The following is a 27813-nucleotide window of genomic DNA, read 5'->3' as shown; positions in this document are numbered from 1 at the left end:
AAAGCACAGAGCTGTTGTGGTCAATACATGTCTATAAATAACATGGAAAGGCCAATTATTATTTCCTCAGTCTTTCTTTATTGTGTTTGTGTCTGTCTTGTGTGTGTGTATATATAGCTTTCTTCATTTACTTAGAGTATAATGCATTTTGTTATTCATCAAATGGCACCAAATACAAAGAAATGCATGCTTAGATTTACAGACTCCTGTCAAATAAGGTAACACAGCCTCAATGGACTGGACTACTATTATCTTGTTACCTCACATGAGCTCATTCTGTTCACAAGGGGGGAAAAAAAAAAAAAAAAAAAAAAGTCTTATTTTTTTTTTATTTTAAGAATCAACAGCTGAAATTCACAGTCAGGACTGCAGCCATGTTTTGCCCTTTATTCTACCTGGGTCAGTAAAGGCTGTGATAATCCTCTGTCCAGCTGTTTCCAGATCTGTAGGTGATGGGACCTACATTCCTTGCTCACATTACATGCTGGACTGACATGATTGTGATCTCCTTTCATTTTACCTCTTCATTATAGAAAAGGAATGTTACCATGTCTTGTGAGACCTACAACAAAAAATTTTACCAGTGGTTTTGTACGAAAGGCAAAGATTGGAGGAGACATCCATTGTGACAAGATGTGAAGGTTAAAACAAACAACAAACATAGCAACCAGCCCAAATAACAAAATACGTATATATCAACCTTTTATTGGAGTGTACATTGTAAGAGTCATTATTCGTCCAGCCTTTTTGGTAAGACTTGGCATTCACAATGTCTTATTAACCGAGTTACCTACAGAAGCTAACATCAGCAAAACATGGCTAGTTTTTCTCCCAAGAAGTATCTTAGTATTTGACAAAAAAAAAAGAAAAAGAAAAAAAGAGGTCAGTTAGAAAATCAAGCAAGTGGCAATTTGTCTCTCAAAGACATAATTTGAAGGAAATATTTGTTTTCTTAAACAGCAAACAGAAGGAAAGAAGTTATAGTTTGAAAAGCTTTAAATGTTTTCAATCACAGTATTTTTCAAGAAACTTCACGCACTGCGAGTGTTGTATTGGTCTTTTTTTTTTAATTATCCAGAAACGTATTAGCAAAATTATCCTGACTGGAATGCTAATATGCTTTTTTAAGGTTTAGTTACTAAACATGACAACTCATGACACAGCAACAGGTTTTAGATTTTTCCCCCTTTCTTGGCGAGCGGTACTCCTCACCCTTACTTAGTTCGGTTCACTGTTTTCTCTGCCACGTTTATTGTTCTGGCATAAGCAGCTAGCATATGGTTAGCTAAAATTTGAAGCCTGAAACCATACCACTCAGTCTTCATGATGCTTCACTGATTATGTACAGGTTGGAAGTCAGGTTATTTCTATTTTTGAGGCCAAGGGTTTAATGTGTGCTATAAACATATGCTAATGGCTAATGTTAGCCAACAATAACAGAAAATATATTACTTTATGATAAATGTTAACATTTTCCATTTATGGCTGCTGTTAGAGCTAATTTTATAATACAGGGTTTACCAATAACTGTCATTTGTCACCATTGCTCACTAGTAGAAGTGACTTGCCTTCTTTATTTTCCATTATCTGTCATAATTTTGTTTAGCTTTTAAAGCCATTTTCTGCCAATGCAAAAAAACAAAAAAAAAAAAAAAAAAAAAAAAAAAAAAAAAAAAAACTTGAAATTTTGAGATATATTTAAATCAAAATTTTGACAGACCCAACTTGAAATTTTAACTTGATTTGTAATTAAGACCTAAATTTGTAGGAAATAAGCAAGCTATTTCATACATTCAGGAAAAGATGGTTTGTGCTGACGGATAATTTTAACCATATCTTGCAGAACCTTTCAGACAGAAAGCACTAAAGGAAAACTTATCAACTGCTGTTTAGCTAAAGTTGTTATACAATATCACTTTAGAGACAAACGGGTTAGAAGGAATTTGCACAACCATGGAAATTACAGTTCTCTAACAATTAAGCAGATTTTTAACTAGTTGTGACTGAAGTATTTTGTCCTATTTAACATTAAATAAAAAATGTTAAACTTGCTGATAACAGTTTTCCTTTTTTTTTTTTTAGTTCAGATCAAATGACAGCTTGAATCTTTAGTCTTTGTAGAGAACTGTTAACCACAGAGTTCTTTATGGAAGTGATTCCTATGTTACACCTCATGATTTACAGTTAGCTAAAATAACGATACTTGTTAGAAGAATGCCATGAATGCATTTCTTCCTATAGCAGGAAGTACATGATGTTAGCCCTGGTGTTTCTGCACAGTAACTTTGCATATGGACCCATGATAAGCATCAGGGTATGAAAACTAAAATGTCTTTATTCCACAAGTTTTACATGATGAATGACCTGATTTCAACAAACAGGCATTTATTAATACTCTGCTTGCCATTGTAAAAAAACAGAACACAGATTCAGCTGAATCTTTAGTGTTGTTGGAGAAGAAAAAAAAAACAAAAAACAAACCCTAAAAATCACAACAGATAGCCTGCCATAACACTGTGGGCTACCTCCATTCATGTACTCTATGTAGTGTTGTGTGTTTAAAAACAAATGAAATAAAAAAGCTTCATGTTCAGGTGTATTTCTGTCTCATTACCTAAAGCGTATGTAATTTCCATAATGAAGCAGACCTGAAAAATGTCCTGTATTCATGCAGCGAGTCTCCTCTTTTTAATCTGTGCAAAAATATAACAAGACTCAAACTCTGGAGAAAATTTACAGTCCACAACAAATGAAGCTAAATATTCCAAAAATCCTCTTTGTTTTAAGAAAATATGAGTGCTAAACTAGGATCATTTGAATACGTAAAAATAAACTACAGAGCAGTAGGGTATGAAAATAGTTAATTCTTTTCCCTCCTAATGAACAACGATGATACGACTAATCAAAAGATCTGTGGCGACCTGTTTTGTAAGTTACCACCCCAAAACTACATTTAACTCTGAAATTTGAAAGACAAATTGATATAAAATTGCACGTTAAACTGACAACTGGGAACGTGTGCAATGGGAGGCAGCGGATATGAAAGATGCCTGAGTGACAGATGAGGGAGTGATGTGGGGGGGCAAGGGACACTTAAAATGAGAGATGAGACATATTGCTATCAAGAGACAGATCCAGCCAATAAGGCGTAAAGGGAGAAGATGAAGGGCCGACGACCGAAGATGACAATGACAAACATTTACAGATTAAATGAGGTATTGCACAGATTAATAAAAAGGCATGAAGGCAACAAAAAATATACAGCAAATCAATAGAACATTTACATTAATAATTTTGAAATTAACGATTTCTTTTTCCAAATACAATTTTAGTGTTGTGATCATTTGGTTGGGGAATTGAGGAATGGGGGGTTTGGGAAGGGGAGAAAAAGAAAAAGAAAAAAACAAACAAACAAACACTAGTCATCCCACTCATCCTCCTCCTCAAAGTCTTCATCATCTTCATCATCATCATCCTCATCTGTAGAAAGAAAAATCATGTTATCTAGGCTGAAAGAGATGAAAAGTGCTTAATGCAGGCAATAAAACAGCAATATTTACACAGAGGCTATGTATGATGAATTATACTGTTGTTCAAAATTCTCTGAGGGTGACTTTCATGTTTTGTTTTGTTTTTAAATGAGAAAGTGAAAAACAAAAAATCATGAGGATGTTCGACTGATGAGGAAGTGGTTCCACAATTTGGTTGTACGTGTACAATGACAATAAAGGGCTACTCTTTTCCATTGTATTCTTTAAATGTCATCAGATTTAGAGTAAATGACGTTCAGATGACTGCAGTTGGTGTAAACTTGGTGGTGCTGACAAGCCTCTTCAGGGAAAACGCTCCGAGATCGATGACAAGCTTTTTTTTCCTTGTTGTATTTCAGTTTATAAAACAGTTTGATGACTGCGTAGCACAAGAATAGCTTAAGAAAGTTTCATTACTTTGCATTGACTTCATGTGAAACCGTTTTCGATATATGGAGCTGAATTTGTGTGAATGCCAACTAAAAGTGGAAAAACACTAAGAGACTCAAGGCTGCCCTACCTTGTTCCATGTAAAACAGCCAATGAAATTAACTGATAAAGATCACTTCCATTCCTTTTTTGCAGGGTGATTTACATCAGTACTTATTATAGGCTGCTAACAGTGTGTCAGGTAAGCTTGAATTTAAATGCTTTACTAATAAAATCATGTTCAATACGGGTGGAAAACTTGACCTCTGACCTTCAGGTCAAGGCCACTGAGATAGAAACTCATCTGAGATTTTTAGTAGATGCATCTAAGGTATCAGTTTGAAAATCCTACACTGCCTCATAGTCAGTCAGACAGGTTTTTTTCAGTCATCGCATTCACAAATGCCGGGGTCATACCCCATCGGCCTTTTCTGGCTGAGAGGTAAAAATTGGTAGTCAACAGGAAACAAAGATAGTCCTAGTTTTAACTACAGATATATGTTGTAGCGATAGCTGAGTAGGTGATAAAGACTGATATATTTGAAAGTACCTGAAGAGTGAATAGCCCTTTTCCTTTTCTCCATCACCTCCATGAGGGCCCCAACAATGCCTGATGATGGGGCTGGTGTGGCAGGTGCTGAGTCATTATTATCGTCCCTCTGTAAAGACAATACATAAACGTGGTGGTTAAAGCACGCAAAGAAAGCACAGCGGATGGAGAGATGCCGTGTGGGATGGATGAATACTCACAGTTTTAAGTTGGATTCCTTGTCGGATTTGGTCCAGAAGCGCGTCTCTGCCCACGTTGGATGCTGGCCTCTCTTTCTGCTCCACCTTTTTAAGCTGGGTTCCTTCTCTGATCTGACTCAGCAGCGCCGACTTGTTTCCAGATCCCGGCAGGCTGCTGTCCCCTCCGTTAGCTTCTGTGGCGAGTGGAGGAGCTGGGGGTGGAGGGCCAGGAGGAGGTGGCGGGGGAGGAGGAGGAGGTGGTGCGCCAGCGCCAGATGAGGGGGGAGGTGGGGGTGGTGGGGGAGGTGCGACGGGAAGGGATGCGTGGACCGGTGGAGGGGGTGGCGGGAGTGGGCCGCGGCTGGGAGGAGGCGGCGGCGGTGGAGCAGATATGCCTGGCCGTGATGGAGGGGGAGGCGGGGGTGCAGAGACGGGAGCTCTGGAGGGGGGAGGAGGTGGAGGTGCACCTCGTCCCCGTGCGGGAGGTGGTGGTGGGGGAGGGGCGGAGCCGTGATGTGGGGGGGGGGGAGGAGGGCCGCCTCTGGATGGAGGTGGAGGTGGAGGTGCTGAAGAAAAGGAGGAGAAGAAAAAAGTTAAAGCAGAAACTTGTGATTGAACCATTTGTAGTTCACACTGTATCCCCTACAGGTTATTTTTCCTTTTTATTCTCTACATATAATTTTAATGAAGGGCAGAGGAAAATCTGGACAATTCCTAAAGATTTTAAGGAATCTCAGTCAAGAAGTGCTCGTCAGGTCCTCTTGCGCAAAGCCATGCAATTACAGAGTTGAGTGAAGGAGCAGCCTTCTTGCAAATAACTGGTGGGGTTTTTTTGTTCACAAAATCTGTATTGAGAAAAAAAAATGTCCACAAACTTTCAAAGAAAGATGTTAATACTCCCAAATTGGACTTCGTATCCCCATTCCAAGTATGTGAACACCATTTAAAAACATGCTTTCCAAAGCTCAAAAAGCTAGTTTGGCTCTGCTTCACTGACGACTAAAGCCTGGTTAAACAAACGTAAATTCACGTGCAAAGTGTTTAAAACATGACGGGCCAAACATTTACAAGTGTGGCTGAAGTTCATGTGAGAGGTTAGATAGAAACAAAGTATTTAAAGTAGTGTCATTGCAGGACAATGTTTCCGTGAAACAAAGGAAACCTGTCTAATGTGAACAAACAGCTGGTATGTCTCCAGAGAGTCGACAGCACATCCAACTTGAGAACAATCAGGTGCAAAACAGCAAACATCTTACTAAAAAGACTGAAGACCTGAAACAGCTCGGATTCATAGTTTGACTCTACATGCACAGTCACAGCAGGTCATGCACAGAAACCTACCACTCCACCTGGGCGGACCTGGGGATAAAACCACCACACTAGTTAGATTGTCTTTAATTGACAATCAACCCATTAAACACATTTTCAGAGGGTGAGTGTCCTGCACAAACACGCACATACATCAAATTTAACAGTATAGTTAAATTCCTATTTCTTATATCAAGATATGAAAACCCGGGCTACATATTCGTTTCTGTGGCCGTACCTTGTTTCCGCAGCTCATCTTTGACAGCATCTACACCTCCGTTCTTCTCGATGAAATCATAGATGACCTTAGAGGTCTCTTTATCCTTTAGCTGAGCCTCAGAAATGCCACACATATCAAACAGGTTTTTCAGCTCTGGGTCCAAGTTATTCAGCTGAAGAATAAACAGAGATTTAAACATGACATTTAGCCTCTGCACCTACACTTTAGGTTCAGGTTATCCCACAGATAATCAGATTATGTGCAGCTGCAAATGTACAAACAGGAATTTCAGACAAACATCAACTAGAAAAATACCTTTATCGTTCACGGAAATAAGATAAGGAAATATTTTCAAGAAAATATCAAAGAATATTTTGAAGTTTTAGGAGATGCACTCTGAGCCAAATCAAAAGCTGAATGTGAGGAGTAACTTTCTGTCAATGTCATGTTGTTTTGGGGAGACATTTCTAAATAAAAAGCTGAAATAAGAGTGGGCTCGAGAAAAGGCCAGAATATCAGCCGTTATGGTGCCACCTGGTGGTTTCAGTTCTGAGCTACCAAAGGTCTGTGTAGGACTTGTTACAGGAGTAGTGGACTCTGGAAGCAGAAAATGCTCTGTTGCAAGTCGAGATCAAGTTGCAAGAGATGAAGACCTCAATATGACATTTAATCTGGCTTTCTAATAATATGACAGGTTTGACAAATTGATTCAAGCAGACTATTAAAAAAAAAAAAAGACCTTCCCTTTAAAGGGAAGTTCTTTACTTTGAATTTACTAAAAGTACCTGAAGAACAGATTATAAAATATATCCCTTAACCTTTTATGAATCCTCCAATTTGTGCCTAGGTTTTAAAAGCCTGAGGATTTAAGAGGTGAGCAGGTTTTGTTTGACTGACGTCACTCATTTAAAAAAAAAAAAAATCTCCTTGAAAGCATTAACTTATGAGACCAAAATCATCTGAAATTCATTTTTTCATTTACAGGGAGACCAAGTCTCTTTGACCTGTATAATCTCAGAGCTATCATCCAGAGTCCAACAGAGTTACTGATGAAGCTTTTTGGGAACGAGTCCATGGATTATGCAGATGTGGGTTGATTCCCTACATCACCAAAAAAAATGAATAAATAAAAAAAAATCTCCTTGTGTAACACTCCCGATGGCTCAGCCACACAGCTCAGATTAATATTTGGGAGCCAGTATTAAAATTTAAACTATCTGTCAAGAAGAGGGATGCCTACTTGACATATGGATGAGCTACACACAAATGTCTAGAGGTCACATAGCTGACATGTGCAGACACACACAACAAACATGTACGTATTAGTGTTAGGTTCTGTGGATGCTGCTTACATCAAAGCCTGTGTTTGGATCCCATCCTACATGTCCAATGTGCCTGTGAGAAAAGGAGAAGAGAGAGCATGTGAGACATGATGTGTTCAGGAAGGGGGCAGAATACATAGACAGTACATGATGTTTCCTATATTCAAATAAAAAGCAGACATAAAGATCCATTAGCTATTAACTGCAAAGCCAATCTGTGTTTGTCAGGGAAAAGCAAAGATATTTGTGTTTATTTATTCTGTAGGATGGCACTAAATGGATTAGTGCTGCCACCCCCTCACCTCTTCTTCAGATGCAGAAGTTCATCAGTGCAAATGTGTCAAACTTTTATATCAAATTTTAAGACATCTGAAACTCATAGCATAGCTTTAAATGCTACTTTTGACTTTCTCAGAGGACTACCTTCAACGTTAGCGCTGCTTAAAATTCATTTAATTATTCCTGCTGTGTCTTAAAAACCACATTATAAAATACAACATGTGTAATTTCTCCAAGTGCTGCTTAATTAACTAAATGTATTATTTATAAGGGTAAGTGGGTGATTGACTAATGGCTATTAAAATTTTGGAAATGAAGTAATAGTGCAGCAGTTCATGCTGGCTGTGACGTGGGATTATTAGGCTTTGTAAAGAGCAAATTGTCAAAGCGGGAACCAGGATTACAGCTGACCTTTTAAGCTTTTTGTGTTGCTGTAGCGCCACCTAGTGCTGTCAAACTCTGCAGCGCTGCTCTGATTTAATTTATGCATGACAGTCCAATTTGTTGCACTTATGTGAACTCCAGGCATTTGTGTAGGACAAGTATGGCATTCAATTTATATGAAATTCATGGTAAGTGGTAAAAACACGACCTACAAAAAAATACAATACTGGAAAAAGCACAAAGTCCAGGGAAAACAGTTTACCAAGGAGACCAAAGGTCAGCGTTTACCTCTGACCTTAAACAAACAACCCTGGGCTCACTCACTGGAAGTTGCTCGGTGTGCCGATGTCTGCCTTTGTCAACCTCTTCTTCTTCCCCCCTTTGACTTTTTTCTCCCTCTTAGGAAAGGAAGAGTGCACAATGTTGTTCATCTGAGAATTGTTGTGATAACGCTGAACGCTGTTGATCTCTGGGTTTTTGATATCGACAGTCGCCATGGGCAATGCGGGTCCTGGAAAATGAAGAAGACAGTACTAAAGTTACAGCTCATATAAAACAACAAAGGATTTTCCTCCTACATCTAAAGAAGTGTCTTTAAATGCCTAATGCACGAACTGTCTTCAGATTAAAATGCCATAAAAGTGTTTAACAAGCCATAAAACATGACCTGTGACCCTGGCTCTATATAGAAATAGAGTTTGTGCTTTTACTTTATGTGCTTAAATCATCCTTTAATGACTATTACAGACTGTGTGGAGATCTGCACATGTTATTTAAATCTGTTGGTGAGAAAACAATGTCAGAATATTCAGTATATGATAAATAATAGCATTTTTCATACTTCCCTGGGGTATTTAAACTAAATAATCACATTAGTTAAGACAGAGAGATGAAGCTAAACATCATTAAGACTAAAGACTTTGTACATTTTTGTCTAAAACGTGTTCAAAAACTTGTTCTCTTCAGTTTTGGTCCTCATCAATTGTCTAGACAATGGGTCTCAAACACAAGGCCCGGGGGCCAGAATAGGCCTGGGGAAGACCCCAATCTGGCCCATTGGATGACTTTAGAAAATGTGAAGGAGCACATAAATTCTAGACTTTTAACTGTATTTTCACAAGTGTTACACCTTTTCCTGCTAATAAAGACATCCATAATAGCAATACATACTACACTGAAATAATTAAAAAACTGAGACATACTGTTCTTTTTTAATACAGTAAGACATCTCATTGATTAAATGTGTGGCTAATTCTCTGTACACTCACAGAAATAGGAGTTTCACTGCTTCCGCCAACATAAGATTAAAGTAGCCTGTGTTTGACCTGTGAGGTAAAATGAGTTTGACATCCTTGGTCTAGACAGTTAATAGATTTGCTCTTATTATGGATTACATAACCAGGCAGGTCCAAGTGGAGAAGGCATACACAGAACAGAGAGCACACTTTATTTGACCACAAACAACGAAGAATGTTTGTTTACATACTAAAGTAATGAACAAGTTCATTTGTTTTCCAGCTATTAAAATGAAGCAGAATGGACACAGGCAATGCAAGATTACCAATATAGTCAATAAGTCACATGGTAATTTTATCTGCAAACCAGCAGTCACACAACAAGCAAGCACTACTACTGTCTCAACCACAGTGGTTCTCAGAATGGGGATTTGGGAACCCAAAGCTAAGAGGTGTGTAAAAACATTTACCGATTAATGCTAATATTGTGCTGTGTAACTGAAAGCTGCAAAAAACTGTTTCCATTACTCTCCCAGGTTAAAGTAGGGACAACACACTTTCTCTGATATGATGACACATCATGTCATCAAATCACTCACTGCTCTTAGGCTGCAATAAAACACACTTGCTGCTGTGTAGCTTGGACTGTTAATAGCTAACTGGCATCGAAAATCATTTGAATCACTCTGGTACAGTTAAGCCCAAGTCAGCTACATCAGTGGTGGACTTTTCAGGGGTTCCTTAGAAATCGCCTCTCCTTTAAAGGATCCTCAACCAAAGAAACCTACAATCACTGTTCCTAGCCCAGCAGTCAGCATCTCTGATCCCACCGTGCGAAACAACTCCAGCCTTTACAATAGAATTGTACAACTTTCAATTGGCACCTCAAATGAAAGACATACCTCCGACACGCTTGCTACAAGGACTGTTGGGCGTTTTGCTGGGTGAAGGCGATGCGGACCGACTGCGTCGCCTTCTCAGGTTATCCCAAATACACCTGCTGCTTCTTGCATTGCAGGTGGTCACACTGATGTCTACAAGCACTTTGTCCACCAAGTTGCAAGCTCGGTCTTCAGAGCAGATGGAAAGTCGAGCAGTGGGGTCAGAAAGAGATGGGTACAGTTCATCCTGGGGGAGAACCAGGCAATGTAAGGAAGACAGGCAGCTACCTGGGCTCAGCCCTCCACCTCCCATAGTTGCTCCTCTTCCAGAAGCTTCACAATTACGTTCCTCAGAAGGAGCAGAAAGAAAGGTGGTGCAGAACATCATCGTAGTTGTTGGCTTGGCATGAAAGATAAGGCGGGAACGAGGTCGGATTTAAAGGCAGCAAAAAGATCTCAGGTCTTCTTTCTCAATTTAGAAAAAAAAAAAGGTGCAGAAATGTCTGGTGAACAATACGTCTGAGCTATCAATCAAAGACTATCCACTTGTTGCGTTGTGTCAGATGTGAATCCAGTTCAGAAGGATGTTTCTGCTTCCAAAACGATACAAGAAGATGTGATGGATCTGAGTCTTCATTTACTGAATAGATTTCCTGCATCTGGTGATGATTATATGGTTCCTTCCTCAGCTGAAAAGCTAACATCCAACAATGCATTTGGAAAGGGGGAAAGAGCCAAAACTTTGCCAGCCAGCGGCTAAAGCTTATTCATCCTCTTCGACTCCCTACTGTCAAGATTGTAATGCCCGGATTGGCTGGCTGTGATCATTTCACCACCAGTCTGTCCACTACCTCCTCCCTTTTCCTGCAAAACATATCTAATCCCAGCAAGTTATTCTGGATTTTGTGCCTCTGTTTTACGTAACCATTAAAACCCATCCATGTCATAATCCCACAATAATCTCTGGGGTTTCTAAAACATGATGAATCAGTGGAGAGAAAGAAAGGGAGAAGGGCAGGGCGATAGATAAAAACATGAGAGAGAAAACAGACTGATTAAATGAAGAGAGAGGGAGGACAGATGAGGATAACTGATGAGCAGGCAAGTGCTCAACCAGGCAGCAGGAGTAGTGGAGAGGACAGCAAAAACCAGACTAGAGATGACAGTAACAGAGTGATGATGCAGTGATGGGAAAGGAGAGAAAGACAGTTAGGAATGGAGAGGAAATTCCAAAGGGATTTCCTTTGGAAATTGACTAACTTACATATGCAAAAAGTACCTTTCCACAAAAAGAGACCATGCACGGCAAATCCAAGATAGAAATTGGCAGAACCATTTATAGGTGGCTGCTTTACTGGGCACAGGTATATAGAACAAGTTGCCTTTAGAAACCAGTTTTTGAATTGTCATTTCCAACTCTGACCTTGAAAAAGCTGCATATGAATACCAACTCAAAGTCCAAAATATGAATCCTGAGCTGATTTACATGATGTTTATGTATACAATCAGAATACCATCATGCCCAATTCCATTAACCTACCCCCAATCTAAGCATCAGCCAAATACTTGTCTAAGTTAATACCTATTTATGCTGGCACACAAACAAATATATGGGCCAAATCTTCCAGTCAAAAACTACTTCATCACTGCTGTCTCAAACTAGGCTGTGCGTCTTGTGACACATGTCCAGAACACAAGCGTCTGCACATCCACAAATGTATTCCATCTGTTTACTCAGACCATACTAAGCGGCAGAATGACGCTACACCGAGGGCATGACTCCACTACGGGGCAATGTCGTGTCATGTTATGGTTTTGCTCTACATTCCAACACCGACCAGGATTAAAAATACCAAATCAGACATTTCTTAGAAGTTCTCAAGCCTTCATTCAAAGAAAATATTTATGAAACTTCCTTGAATCGCCTCACAAAATGTTGATGTTTCTCAGGCTGTTTTAAAGCTAATTTAAAAGGAGTAAGACAAATAATAGGAAACAGAGCATGTAGTTTCTTTGCTGTGTTTTTGATAACACCCAGCAATGTGTTATTTACTGTATAAACAGTACACAATTTATTATTCATTAAAAAACAAAACAAAAAACAAACAAAAACACCCCCAAATCAAAACAAATAGCAGACAACCATTGTTTATGAGAGAAAAAAAAAAAGACACCCCAAAAAACAAAACAGGCAACATCAAAAACCTTGAGATGATTCATGTCAAACACTTCACTTTTTCTTGAGCTGCTCCTGGAGCTGTTTCACAACTAGTCTTTCCAGCTATAACCAGCTTCTCTATTTACTTTGTACTTCACAAAGGGGAACAGCTCTATGCTGGCAAAATGTTCTCAGGATGCATACTGGCTGTTTTGACTGTATATTATTATCACTGTCATAATACAAGCAGCGAAGCCACTCAATCTTAAAAGTAAGTATTAAGGATTACAAATGTGTTTCAAGGAACTTAGGGGTTTCGTAGAGGAGCTTTGGGTTTCTGGAATTTGTGCTTGTTGGGACTTTTGATAAAATTCTAGTGACATTTCAAGTTTTTAGTTTTCAGGTTTGTTTAGTTTTTTCCCGTGCCATTTTCATTAAGTTAACTGTAGTCTCGCGCTTCTGTACATCCCCTTTTAGGAAGGTCATCGGTTTGGGTAACCAGTGCATGATAAAGGTTTATTGTTTTTGTGTGGGAAGTAAGCAACTCTCCCTCATTGTCACAAGTGTTTGAGAACTAACGTAGCAAAGTATGAATCCATAGTGTCACACATTGAACAGCATTCCTCTTCACTTCTTTTTATCACAACAGAATTGGTACCAAGTGAAATCTGGTTCCCAGCTATGAGCTGGGCTACCGTAATTAAAGACACTTAAACCAAACTAAAACCAGATATCGCCCAACTATGGTTAGAAGCCATAGATCAGGAAAGGGGGAAGCTTGTTGAAAGTTTTGCCCTATGACTTGTCAACTGGCAGGTCATTCCAGCTGATAGCTTAGACCTCAGTCACATAGGCCCAGAGACCAGTTGACAACCTTCCGGCAACCTCTGGTTGCTAGGGAAAAAACCCCAGTATATCCCCTGAGTGGTTGCTGTGTGACATCGGTCGCAAAGTGATCAGTTTTCACCTTGTGACTACTGGCAACTTCCAGTAGCCACTCATCAACTGGTAAGAGAATACACATTTTTCCCAAGCAACCACCAATTGCCAGAGGGTTGCCAATCAGTCTGTAGGCCTGACGTTTTCCTTGTCTGTTTCAGACCAAGTCACCTCTTTTTGCATTTCTTGTCAGCATGAATTTCAGTAAAATAGACAGATGCTATGCTTAAGTCTTTCTATGTGACATATCCCACAGCTTATGTCTTAATAAACTATACAGGTGTATGTAGTTTGCATATGTAGTTAGCATTTTACATTTCATGTAGGCATTATCAGTTAAACTGCAATGTAGGCATGTAGTTTCCTCCACAGTATAAGAAGAAATGAACTATCGTTGAAACCATGAGCTACGCAGAAACCATGAGCTACGCAGAAACCCTGCCAGTATGACACAGTGAGCAGACTGTCACAAATGTTTGCCAACACCATCAGACACAAGTCTGACTCTGGCTTTACACTTCTTTTCTGATCATTTCAGAAAGAAACAGTGGAAAACATACCATTTGCAGGGTCGCGTCTCTTCTCTGTGAACACACAGACAAATTAAGTCATTACACTCCTGTGCTAAGTAGTGGGCTGTGTTAATGTGAAGCGGATGAGTGTGAGCGCGTCAGAGTACAGACGTTAAAAAGAGAAGAGAGCCGATTTGTAGGTTTCGGCGGGATTGTGCGTGTATTGCACTGAATGGAGGGTTATTCAGAAAAAAATAAATTGCCAAGCAGAGTTCAGTTAGTGTGTTTAGAAGGAGTAAATCACACATTCTTACACACACACACACGCACACACCAGCTAGAGTCCACGCTTAAAACTATCAACAACTCAAGAGGGCTTTACAAGAGATGTTGCATCTCATATTAACACTAATACATTTAGTTTCTAGAAGTTCAAAGGTTATTAATTAACATGGGACACACACACACACACACACACACACACACACACACACACACACACACACACACACACACACACACACACACACACACACACACACACACACACACACACACACACACACACACACACACACACACGTTTTCCTGAGGTGGAAGCTCAAAAAGAGGAAGCCTTGTTGATAAGATTAAGCACCGAATGCAGCGGGCTGAGGGGGAAATATGAAAGAGAACGATCGATTCAAAGGTCAGGAAATGACCCGCAGAACAAGCAGAGTGGAGACGGCTCTGTTTTAATCAAGCACAAGATAATCAAAGTTAAGAACTGAGTGCCAAGTCTGAGAAGGCATCTGGTATGGCTGTGGATAAGAATCTCTTCAGTTTCATGTTCAGTCTGAGAGTCTGTGTGGATGACTTTGTCTTTAGGTGGAGAGTTTTAGAGTTGTTGGTGCATGAAGAAATGAACTGAAGGAAAAACTGCCTGACCCTGTTTTGTTTTAATCTGGAGCTATTCAAGTGTTACTGTAAATACTGACACAATAGTTTAGGGGTACAATATTTAAAAACTGGTTTCTCAAACCAATCGCCATGTTCAGTAAATTACAAGAAAGCACTGGAAATGCTCTACTCCTGAGAGATGAAGCAGGAATCGTTGATTGGTTCTGCACATTTCATTCTGAAACTGCAGTGCCCCCCTTGGGACAGTCAGCATATTTCTTCCCCAAAAGCCTGGGTGCAGTATTATGATGCATTTGTTTTGGTTGAAAAGTCATGTGATGGTATTTGTGTCAAAAGAAACATTTGGAAGAACCATTTGGAAGTACGTGGCGAAAACCCCTAAAAGCTTTCAATTTCTGTTAACATGTTTGAAAGTTTTTTGGCAGCACCAACTTTATGAGGTTTCTGTTAAGATGACTCTGAAGATCTGTTTTTTTTTTTTTTAAAATAAGACTACGTCACAGTAGGGCAGTATTCTGATCGTACTCTCACTGAACGTGTTACCAACAGCTCTGAAAACTTTATAAGATGAGGAGAAGAGCAGATGATAACAGCAGACAGACCCAGGCAAAAAAAGACAAAGGAAAAAATTAAAAACATAAGGAACAGCTAAATGTGGCCCCAAGGCACATCTTCCATCAATTGACTACCTCTGATTAAGATTGCCTATGTATTGAAATTTAGACCTTTTTTTGCCCAGTTCTGTCATCCAACAGTTTCAAAAATGACAAGTTTAGAAATGTATTTGATCTTGTGCTCCCACTTAATGATGAATGGTGATGATTTGGCTTGAAATATAATCAGACAAACCAGATTGTTGAGCATAAGACAAAACTTTGCTAATCATGTCATTTTTCTCTCCCCCCAGCAAGTTAGATCAGTAGTTAGGACCTAAGGTGAAGCAGTGATAGCACTAAGTGGGTACCGGTTTTCCTCTGTTTTCTCCCCATTAGCTCTCCCGCAGTGTTCCGGAAACGCTTGCACTCATCTTCACTGGAAAAGTTCAGACCCACTTGGCATGTCTGTGAACACACAAAACAGAAAAGAAATTAAAAAACTGTTATAAATAGAATTTTGGTACTTCTGTATATCTATGGATAGTCTCTGGCAGCGGTCCCCAACCTTTTTTGCGCCACGTACCGGTTTATGCCGGACAATATTTTCACAGACCGGCCTTTAAGGTGTCCCAGAAAAATACAACAAAATAAAACTAGTACCGGTACTGAAAAAAAAAGAAGAGTTATTCATAACACACATGAAAAGACCCAGGAAAACCGAGTTAACGATAAAAATGATAACAAAATAACGCTGAAAACTGATAAAAACCCTGAAAACCACACCTGAGCCTCAACTCTCGTGGCCGGTACCAAACGACTCACGGACCGGTACCAGTCTGAGGCCCAGGGGTTGGGGACCGCTGGTCTATGGGTTTCCAAACACACTTCCATTATGCGTATACTGCAACTGAACAACAGTGCCGTAAAGCTTACGGTCAGCTCAAGTCTAATCCACCGTGCTAACAGTTTGTATTCTCTTTAAATAAAGACGTCTTGTGACATGAAAAGCTTTAGAAGTGACACAAAGCTCAAATTTCTAGTTCCGTAACTTTAATGGTGGTGCCTTTTGGTAAGCACACCTGGAAGTTTGGTCACACATGCTTTCCATGGCAGGTTTCCATCAGAATTTCTGGACTGAATGAAGATTATGATGAAGGAAATATGCTCTGTGGTAAACTTTAACTGATGTAGACATGCTTTCAGGAACATTTGAACAAAAAATAAGGAACCAAAACAGGCTTATGGTTTTCAATGCCACATACTGGCTACAGAAAGTACAACTTGTACCTACTAATTCCATTAAAATGTGAGACTGCATGGGTGTAATGTTTACTCAGCAGTACACAAAAACAGAGCCACACACAGCTGAACAATCCCCCCCCAAAAACAAACAAAAAACCAAAAATCCACATTAGTACATTACTGTGTTAAAGTCTTGAGCCACCCCCCTACTCTAGGTATCGCTAAAACCTTATCGATGTCCTTTCTTGGTCACACACACTGCAGACCAATCTAAATGCTGACTTTCTTTCAAGAGACAATATTTTTCAGCAACACTAACAGTTAACACAAAAGAAATTTAAAGCAGGGGTCTAAATATTATCAACTAACCTGAGGTTGAGAAAGATAAGTAAAAAGACAAATGTAACTGCCGAGGGAAAAAACTTACATCTCCAGCAAATGTGATGAAGTATGGTTTGGGGACACTAATGCTAAAGTTGTTGTACAGCTCCTGTTCATACATCACCTTCCCATCCTGTGGAGAAACAGAAGCACGGCTGAATACACAATAAATAAACAACCAACTAATAAGGCAAGTAGAAAGTTGAAATTTATTATCACGATAACTCAATAAGAAGCCATCTTTTACACACAGAATTGCCCCTTGCTTCCCATATACCTACCCTGATGTCAAAGACCCTGATGAAGTAGGATCGTTGGGGGTTGTCTTTAACCAAACAGGCCACCCCGCAGCATTTCTTGTTCCAGCTGGAGCTCCTATCTGCTGTGAATACCTGGACCACACCTGAAGACAATGTCTGGAAAAAAGGACAGAGGGAGGAGGAGAGTGAGAATCGCAAATATCTGTGTTAATGTTCTATACAAAGCATGTTTTATACAGCCATGTGCCACAGATTTACAAGCTGGATCCTAAAGGAATAAAGCAATAATTAGAAATGAAATACAGATAGAGAACAGAAACACCCCACTTGCCTTAAAATAAGTAAAAAAAAAACAACAAAAAAACCCTGATAGTTTCACTAGTTTTTAATGATATGTACAATATAGACTTGATGCATAATTACTCCAATTATGTATTATGAATATTGCATGCATTTCAGCATCTCCTTAAATTAAATATTCCAAAGAAATTCCAGCTATATTAACGCATAACCCATATACACGCCCAATAAAAGGCATAGAAAAAGGCAAAGAAGCCAACATTTGTTTAAGACAAAAAGGCATCATATGTGCAAACACACTAAAAACACACCTGTAGTGCACACAGAGACATGATCATAAGGCAGGGTTAGACACCTGCAGTTTTTACAGGTTGCTGCAGGGAGTTTCTAACACTGAGGGGGTCCACGTTCACAGCCATTAACACATACATGAAAGCAATACCATCATGACAGGAAATGCCTGGTGAGCTTCTCATCTAAAGTGAGTTCCAGGATGTACTGGAGGTATTAAGACAACATACGGAGGAGCCCTTAGATTATTCTTTGTAATTTAGTGGGAATTAGAGGTTTTGTTAAAAAACAAACAAAAAAAACCCAAAACAGGGCAAGTAAATCACCCTTTTCTAATATACAAACATTTGTTGTGGGGATTTTTTGGGAGGGGGGTATTTTTCTGGCTTTTGTGGTTTTGTCCATATCTTCTTTCTTTTTTTTTGGACAGATCCTCGAAAGTCAGTCACAGTACAAGATCAGTATCATCAGAAAAATTCCTATTCTACATGTAATACTGAAACGGGTAACAACCACACCACAAGGCTCGTCTTTGCAGTACAGCAGACGTCATCATGATGATTCTTGGAATATCTGGATGGACACCTCATTAGCTTCCACTTCCTTCTACCATTGAACTGAAACTAAAAGTTTGATTTTGCAGTCAAAATGCAGATAAATTTTCTTCTGCAGATGAAAAAAAAAAAAAAAAAAAAAGCCCACTGTACTGGGTTTAACTGCTAAAATAAAACACAGGGTACTATTGAGCATTGTTTATTGCCCTCATAATGCCAATTCTGATATCTCTGCAAGAAAAAGGCTTCCAGTCAGTGACTCCACACACCACACTCTTCCTACAAGCTGAGTTTAGCTAAACAAATGGCAGTCCTGGCCTTTCAGAGGAACTGCTGCGATACTGGGCCAAACTGATCTCCTATTAGGATCTGATACTGATCCCATCCTGGTTTAAAAAAAAAAAAAAAAAAAAAAAAAAAAAATACAGATATCTGACAATCTATTCAATTCAATTCTATATTGGTCTGTCTTTATCATGTCACGGATCGGGAGCAGTGACTGGGTCAATAGCGGGAGAGACAACTCAACATTACAATAAAGCATCGACTTAAGTGCAATTTGTGTTGGAGCCTCTCTTTCTTGCTTATTCACTCTCACTCTGGTCACTCTTAGACACTTTCAAAATCTGTTGGAAACCCCACTTTTGTATGAGAATGAGTTTGTACTACTTTTGTCTTACTTCTTACTGAAATCTCTTTTTATGCTTCTTTTCTTAATGTTGTCATGCACCAAGAAATACTTGTCAGCAAACATTTACTGTACTATCATGGCAACATAATGTGATGTCAATATGATTGACATCATTTCCTTTCACCTGTCTCCCATTAGCTCAACTAATAGACTAACAGCAGGGAAAGGTAAGGCTATTGTTACACTCAGTTGCAACAGTATCACAGCAGTATGCAGTATTGTAGTATGACTCAATCTTAGCTGAAATGAGCAAAGTGTAAATTATGAGATGCAACATTAAATTAGGTAAATAAATTCTTAATTTATCATAGCACTTGTTTTGAGCCTGTTGTAATTTATTGTTTTAGTGATGAATGCCAATTTAGTACATTTGTATTGCTGATTGCATTCATTTGATACAGTTTAACTTAAAAAAAATTACACATAAAAGATGATTCACAGTTTCTTACTCAGAGTGAAGAACACAGCTTATTAAATTAAAGCTCCTCTCTAACTGGATACCTCTAGCTTAGCTTAGAAGTCTGTATTGTTCAAACTGGAAAAAGCTGCATCAGCCCATTCCTGAAGTGGCCATGATAGCCACACTAACTGCATGACTAAAACACAACATTAAATGAGACAACAGAAAACAGGCAGTTTTATTTTTCAGCTCGTCTGCAAAAGATATTTTTATCTGTATTTATGTAAACATTACATTTCTTAACACTACAACTCTTGGTGGTTTAGATTTTGATCAGAAATAGCCATGATTGAAAGAATCATTTAAATTCTGTTTTGTAATGCATTTTCACAGTAACAGGGCCTGTGTGGTATCCAAGGTCTGAGGCTCTATGGATTCATCCTCCCATAGAGCGCTGATTGCTCCTGACAGGGCCAAAGGCTGCAGGAAGTGGGGCTCTGACTATGGCGTCATTAAACCCCGGCCAAAAGGACCCTACACACCAAACCATTCTCTAGTGAATTAATTCCCTCTTCTTCTCTCTTATGCACTTATCCTCAAACACTTAGTTTCTACATGTGTACTGACCTCACCATGCAATTGCCCAGGCAGCACACAATCTAATGCAATATAACTATAAACATGGGGTCGATTAAAAGGAAGAAACGAAAGCTAGTATAAGCAAGTAATGACAACAAGTAAAAGATCAAGTAACATAGTAAACTATCTGTATTAGTAACACATTACAATTTTTCCTTTCTATTTTCAATTCCTCAGGAAGCAATTTATGGTTAAAGAGCACTTCCACCCTTGGTGATTGCAGGAATCAAATGCAAAAATTTAACAGAAATTTAATAGAAAAATCAGACCACCGCTGAGATGAATCAACAGGAAAAGAGAAAGCATGTGTAATGTTTCAGAATTTGGTAGTCAGCTATAGTGATAATTAGAGAGACCATGTCACAAACTATCCATATTAGTAAGATACCAACAGTGTATCAACTGTAACTGTATGACAGGTCACCTGTCGAAAGTAAATGCAGCGTATTCCTTTTAGACTGATCCGCCCTCAAAAGTGTGGAGTAATAATTACGTTGTTTTTGTGCCATGTGTGTAACACATGTACAACTACTACAAATTGATTCTGCTGCTGTGTGAGTCTGTACTAATGTAGACTAATAAAAACAACAGAAAGACTTCTAAAAAACAGCAGGAAGCAACAACACTGAGACTCTGCTCCTGTAATTATTTTGTTAAAGCTTTTTCATTATTGTCATTACTAGATCTTCTTCCAGCTGGTAAAGATATGAAGGTAAAGTACAAAAAACCCCAAACAAACAAAAAAAAAAAAAAATCAACATGGAGAGGCCTGTGTCCACACCTCAGACCACTAGGCTCATGTTTATCTGTTAAACTTGGGACAATCAACGCTATGTTTAACGGGGAGTAGGAAGAATACAAGAAATACAAAAGACAGCCAAGGAAAAGGGAAAGAAACAGATGACATAAGACGTAAAGTGAGACTAAAAAGAAGGAAAGAAGAAAAAAAAAAAAAAAATCACAAAAGGGGAAAGGTGGAGTGAAAAAGGAGTCACGTTCCCCTTCTCCAGCACAAATCACCAGAGGAGGCCGACCACGGGACTTCCTGTAGGACAGGACTGCTGATCAAGCAGTCTGTGCATGTGCACATGCACACGCACACACACACAGCGTGAATTGGACGCCTTCCACCTTTTGCCAAGTCAGTGTTGCTGATGGTAAAACAGCACAAGGAATACCAATGAGTAAAACTAATGAGTGAGACCACTGTGTGTGAACCTGTAGGTGTCTCTTTTTCTCAATGCATGATTTTGGAGGATGAAATGTGTTTAATACACAAGGTTATGCTTCAGGTGGTTTCACAGTTTTAAATCAGGGATTTCTACAGTTGATAATCCATATGTATGTGCACCACTTCCATTCTTATTTTGCAAGATTAACCCACTTAACACATATGGCATATTAGAGCTGGGCGATATGACCCAAAATTCATATCTCGATATTTTTTAGCTGGATGGCGATATATGATATATATCTCGATATTTTTTTTAAAGCCATAAAGTAAGAACAAAAAGAGAGTTCTTAGTCAAAGCTGCGTCCCAGATGTCACATAGGCACTTTTATTAACATACAGCATGTTAACATAGAGTTAACCACGCTAACGGCATGGGCTGCATGGCGTTAGCGTGGTTAGCTTGTTAGCGTGGTTAGCTCGTTAACACGTTAACGCTGTCCAGCCCCACGCACGGGGCGATGCGCAGTAACTCGTTAACGGAGATTTGCCGTGTCCATCTTGTCTCTGCCTGCAGGTGAAGCGATGGGGGAGGAGGGGGAGTTGTGTTTAGTGAAGGAAAGAGGTGAGGCCGAGTAAGGTTGCGTAAAGACAAAAGTGGACGAAAGAGAGGCAAACTTGTGGCTCCACAACTATAATTATAACGTAACATAGACTATATCGATATAAAGGATATTGTCACATCTTATATCTCGTATAAAAATATCAATATATTTTTATAAAAAACTCAATATATCGCCCAGCCCTATGGCATATTACAGCTGGGCGATATAAGATTTTTTTCATATCATGATATGTTTTTTTCATTTCAGGCGATAACGATATCTATCACGATATAAGCCAAATAACTATATTTGTAAGATTTAAATGTGCCGTTGCTCACAAGTAAAATGTGAAATAATCAGCAGCTTGTTTTGATTTAAATATTTATTTCCCATAATAAATTCAACAGGGTAGATGTACTTAAGGAACATGAGACTTTTTCAGATAAATAAAGGCAAATATTGCAAACTACACAAAAGGCAGCCACGTTTAAGTTTCAAAATAGAACAAACAAAAAAGACTACTAAATTTTCAATTCCACTTAGAAACAAAATATTAATTCTAAAAATAAATCTTAGTTTGTTTTACAAAAGATCAAAAATGGTAAATGGCCTGTATTTATATAGCGCTTTACTAGTCCCTAAGGACCCCAAAGCGCTTTACATATCCAGTCATTCACCCATTCACACACACATTCACACACTGGTGATGGCAAGCTACATTGTAGCCACAGCCACCCTGGGGCGCACTGACAGAGGCGAGGCTGCCGGACACTGGCGCCACCAGGCCCTCTGACCACCACCAGTAGGCAACGGGTGAAGCGTCTTGCCCAAGGACACAACGACCGAGACTGTCCAAGCCGGGGCTCGAACCGGCAACCTTCCGATTACAAGGCGAACTCCCAACTCTTGAGCCACGATCGCCCCACAAGATCAGACAAAATTGACTAACTTTTGTCAATATCAAATAAACTGAGAACTAAAAGGAAATTCTCAATCTCTCCTTGTTGTATAGCTTAGGTTGTCAAACAGTTTTAACAGTTACTTTAGTCTGACAAAAGCCGAATGACGAATTAGTGCTTCCAGTCAGAGATTGACCATGCACCGCTTTATTGTATTTCCAGACTTGCTTTCGGCACAATTTACAGTGTGCGCTACTCTGTTTTTTTGTCAGATTTGAAATAGCCGAAATACCTTCACACTACGGAACTTCTATGGCTCTTCCTTTCGACAATCTCTCCGGCATCGGAACCATCATCTGTTTTCTCTTCGGTAACCTTCGGTCATGCTCTCGGTTGATTTTTCTCTAGTCGGCACACTCATTTCCTCCATTACCCAGGCGGCACGGCGGCTGGCTGCTTCCCAAACAAATACACATGTGCGGCTTGGCACTTGTGCTGTACGTAACAAGTCACGTGACGTGACGCTGCGGCTGTGATTGGTTCGGCTCTGCGCTACTTAATTTGGATTGGCTGTTCTTTTTTTAAGAGGACAAGAGCGGTGAGGTCTATCGCAGTAGATAAATTTTTCTATCGAGAAAAAGTTATTTCGCAATACATATCGTTATCGTTCTATCGCCCAGCTCTATAGCATATATTACATTTTAAACGTTCATAGAAGCAGGTAAATTCATATTTTAAAAAGGTGTTGTAAGGGAAACAATCTGAGGGAAACTTTCATGCTTTAGATATATTTTATATATAAAAAGGTCTGTTAGTTTGTAACAAGGAATAGTATACAAACAAGGCTGTTACAGATACAGCAACTCTGGTAGGTAAAAGCTGTCTCGATTAGAAAGATGATGGTGCTGAAAAAGGTTAAACAACAGTTATTGTGGTTTTTACATTTTCTGATTAACAATTGTGTTGCATGAGCGCCAACCATTCGGTCAGCCACTACATCACTTGGTGGATATTCTAATTAGATTGAGACACACACAATGTCTGTCTCTTCCAGCCTCCCTCTCCCCCGAGCCTCTCTAACACACACACACACACAAATACACACACACACTTTGTCTCTTCCAAACTCACTCTTCAATGAAAAGACGTGTAGAAACACACAAGAGCGTAGGACTGTGAGGAATGTTCCTCAGTGCACGTCTCTGTCACATGCTGTATGACACAACTGCCAGAAAGCCAGATGAAGCCTGTCACTGGGGTTTAAAACTGGTTACATAGTTGTCAGGCACACCTTAGAAACCTGTGTCTAAGGAGGAGGCGGGACATCCAACCGTGTGACCTCATACAGGCTTGATATACTGTGTCATGGGACAGGAAGTATGGCCTTTCCAAAGCAAACATGTGTGCATACGCACACACAAGCATCTCAAACGGCATGGTTGGTTTAGTGCAGCAAAGAGGAAGACACAGTTGTATGTCAATCAAGCGCAACACCTTTACTATGCACAATTACAGGAAACAATGATTACTATGAGGAAGTAACCCAGGAACAGATTACATGCAAGTCACTAAGAAAGGGCAGTGGAGAATTTAATATCCCTGTTGTTGACCTCGCCTCCCGTCCAGCGCACAAAAACAGACCACTTTATTGAACTGGAAAACCTGGACTTTAAAACCAGCCTCCTCTGCAACGGTAATCAATAACAGGTGAAGGTGTGCCATTCTTTCATGATGAAACCACAGGGTAACATTTGCAACATAGTGGGACCAAACTGCTCCACAGCAATACAAAAAAAAAAAAAAAAAAAAGTATAAATCAAACAGTAAAACTGAAACTCAAAATAACCTGTCATACGCTTAATTTTCAACAATTTTGTTGACCTTAATTAGGAAGTAAACTAAATACTCTTTGCCAAGATTACCCAACTCTGGAGTGTGATAAGTGGTCTAATAGATTAATTTAACAGATAGCAATATGGGTGTGACACTATCGAACATTAACTAAATGTGGGCTGTGGTAAGCCACAGACTCTTTGGAAGGCAAATATCTACTGATCTAAGCCCCCAGTTTCTTTTATGGTCAGCTGATGGCCATTCTGTTGTGTCAGCCCACAAAGAAATGAGGAATCATAATGTCAATAGAATGAGACATGCAACTTTTAGAAGACATGCAGACATTGCTGTGGAGAAGTGAAGGTGCAGCTGCATATCTGTTACTTGAGATAACACTATGATCTACTGGATGTGGGTCGCTCCAAGACATGGTGCTTAATGAGGACATAAAAATGAATCAGCTGAATGCTAAACATGTTACGTAACATTAGGCTATTTTACAACATTGAGTCGTGACACTGCACTAGTGGTCTTGACTGCAGTCCCACCGGTACATCGGGCTACTCCCACAGATTCTCGTCAGATTTTTTGTGACTGACAAGTCCTGCATTACCAGAGGGCTTCTCGGCTCGTCAGCTTTGTCAAGAGCTCAGCCAAGCCTGCTCGGCACATTCTTTTCGGGGGACACACTTCCCGAAAACAACCTAGGTTCAGCCACGTTATGTAATGCCAGTGCAAAAAAAAGAAAAAGAAAAATCATTCCTTTGCCCCGTTTTCCGCTGATGGGTTTAACAGCTCCAATACCCCGACTATTAACTGCACTCTGCCAGTGCTAGGCTCGATGCGGTTAGGCTAATGACAGCGGAATTTCAGGATTTCCTGAGTGATTTCAGGTGTGTCCAGCCTTCAAGATAAAAATCATACCGGCTCAGGCCAGAGGGTAAAATTAAACTTGTCGTTTCCCAAATGTCACCGTCGCAAACGGGACATTTGACACAATCGCTACACCTACTTGCCCTCTCCGGCCGCCTGGACTGTCAAAACAAACCTTACAAGTTAGAAATCCCAAATGTTTCTCAGTCAACACAAACCCTAAAATCAAAACAAAAAACTGTAGGCCATAAACGCACTGTTACACCTAACAGCTAATCTTTATTTTCCTTCTCGGGACGGGATACACGGTGCAAGTTAGCTGCATTAGCCTTTTTTTTCTTAGCCCGCTATCACAGAACAAATTAATGGGAAAACTTACGATGCATTTCCTGCCGAGGTGGTTGAAAAGACATTCATTCTCCTGCGAAGTCAGTAGTGTCGAGCCGACATTTGTTTGCCGCCGTGGCGGCGGATGTCCACTCATTATTGAGGATCAGTTTATAAAGTATATACGGACTCTAACTCGTTAAGAGATCCAAAAAGATACATAAACAATCCCTCGGTCATCCGTGGCCTGGCTCCGACCCCGCACACCGGTTCACTTTATCCCAGGGGTCGGCAAGACTGCAGAAACAAAAAAATATGCCGCTCAGGAATGTATTGCGAGGTCCCCCTCCTCCACAAAATAAGGTCAAAACTAGAGCAACCGAGCGAACACGGAAAACGGCAAAAACTTTCCTGGGAAGTCCGGCCGCCAGAGAGCCCAGCGCCAGTTCCATCCAACATGGCAGTGTTAAGACGAGTCCACTATCCGGGAATGGGGTGCAGACGTATCCCAACTGTGTGCTGCATAACCACTAAAAGAAAACTTTAGAACAACAAACAGGTAAAAGTTTATTTATACATATCTAATTTTTTTTATCATTCACATTTTGGTGAGAGCCCGGTTATCAAATTCTATTTAATGAAATCACAAGTCCAAGCCGTCTACATAGAGATGGTTTAGTCCAGTCCGCCCCTGGTTTTCACGACAGGAATGCGAGTGCAGAATGGGAGGAGAAAAGAAACAAGGTACAAGTTTCACAAATACAATGACATAATGCTGTTTACCAGAGGAATTATTTAGTTCAGAATTAATACAAAGGTTTACCCTACTCGTTAAACCGATACTGATAAGGATAAATAGGTTTTTATTTTTTAAAAATACATTCCGTCTAATGTATGTTTCTAAATTCTTGAAGTCAGAGAAGTAATGCATCCAGTTATTCTGGCCTTATGATGTTAAACATCCAATGGGAGATGATGACCCCCCCTTGAACGGAAACTTTTTAAAGGCAATGCACGCTGGTTTCATCACACTACAAATGACCTATAAATAACACAGGGTAAAATTAAGACTGCTCCAGTTGCTATATATACCCTCAGGGGTAATGCCCAAATTGTGCTTACATATGCTGTAAACTCAAAGTCTGTTCTCTCTCTTCATCCCATGCCAAGTGACTGCCATATGGCCCTTAATGTATGGCAGAGTATGGCACAATAAAAGAAGTCACACTCCCAATAAGCAGGCGGTTTGAAACCACGGTAACTAGCTCTGAACATTGACAGCATGCATGACTTGTTCATATTTTAATAATGCACCTAAGGGGATTTGTTATACTCGTGTTCAGCCAGGCTCATAAACAGGTCTGTCTGCAGTATGGCAGTCCTAGCGAGTGGATAAAAAAAGGGGGAACTACACTGTCATGCAGGAATGCACTCCTGACGCTACTTTGCATTTCTGACGCTTGTGCGAACATCATGTATTTACTTAAACAATTCACGACAGACCTGTAGTTGTGGTCAGACGTTTTCATACACTCATTGTGGGCATGAATATCATGGTCATTTTGACCTTTTAATGATTTCTTTGAATTTTTTTCAGGGTGGAATAAATGTACAGCTTTAATTACTGATTTTCTCTGGGTCACAATTATATATACAGGCCCAAATATGTATGCTCACTTTAATCTTTTAATAATTGGTGCTGGTTCTATAACGGCTTTTAGCTTGACAAGACCAAGGACTATTAACTTCTCATTAGTGATCATGATTGTTCTACAACTGATTTCTTTTTGAGACCCAAACTCTCATATGAGAGTAAACTGGTTAGGAAGTTCAGGAACAACCCAAGAACCATGAAATGGAAATGGCTGGAACACCAGCGTCTCTATCCACAGTGAAGCCAGTTTTACACCGCCCCATCATGCAGA

At 39.7% G+C, this 27813-nt stretch overlaps 1 protein-coding gene across 3 annotated transcripts; it reads right to left on the bottom strand.

Annotated features, from left to right (window-relative positions):
- Positions 1–685: 685 nt before the first annotated feature.
- Positions 686–26365, bottom strand: waslb (WASP like actin nucleation promoting factor b). Of its 3 annotated transcripts, XM_040035225.1 has the most exons (12): positions 25941–26365; positions 17327–17461; positions 17092–17178; positions 15791–15887; positions 13975–13998; positions 8526–8712; positions 7569–7611; positions 6235–6388; positions 6030–6047; positions 4710–5254; positions 4510–4618; positions 686–3480 (listed from the first exon to the last, which is right to left on the bottom strand). In XM_040035225.1, the coding sequence occupies exons 1-12, from the start codon at positions 26043–26045 to the stop codon at positions 3419–3421; spliced, it is 1566 nt and encodes a 521-aa protein (XP_039891159.1). In that variant the 5' UTR covers positions 26046–26365; the 3' UTR covers positions 686–3418. The 3 variants fall into 3 exon arrangements, with proteins under 3 accessions (XP_039891159.1, XP_039891160.1, XP_039891161.1); XM_040035226.1 differs by lacking the exon at positions 6030–6047; XM_040035227.1 differs by lacking the exon at positions 13975–13998.
- Between the last annotated feature and the right edge of the window lie 1448 nt (positions 26366–27813).

This window comes from Simochromis diagramma, unplaced genomic scaffold (genome assembly GCF_900408965.1).
Source record: "Simochromis diagramma unplaced genomic scaffold, fSimDia1.1 OVJJ01000816.1, whole genome shotgun sequence".
In the NCBI taxonomy this organism is placed as follows: Eukaryota; Metazoa; Chordata; class Actinopteri; order Cichliformes; family Cichlidae; genus Simochromis; species Simochromis diagramma.
Note: the sequence above shows the minus strand (reverse complement) of the source record. Positions and strands in the feature narration are given on the sequence as shown.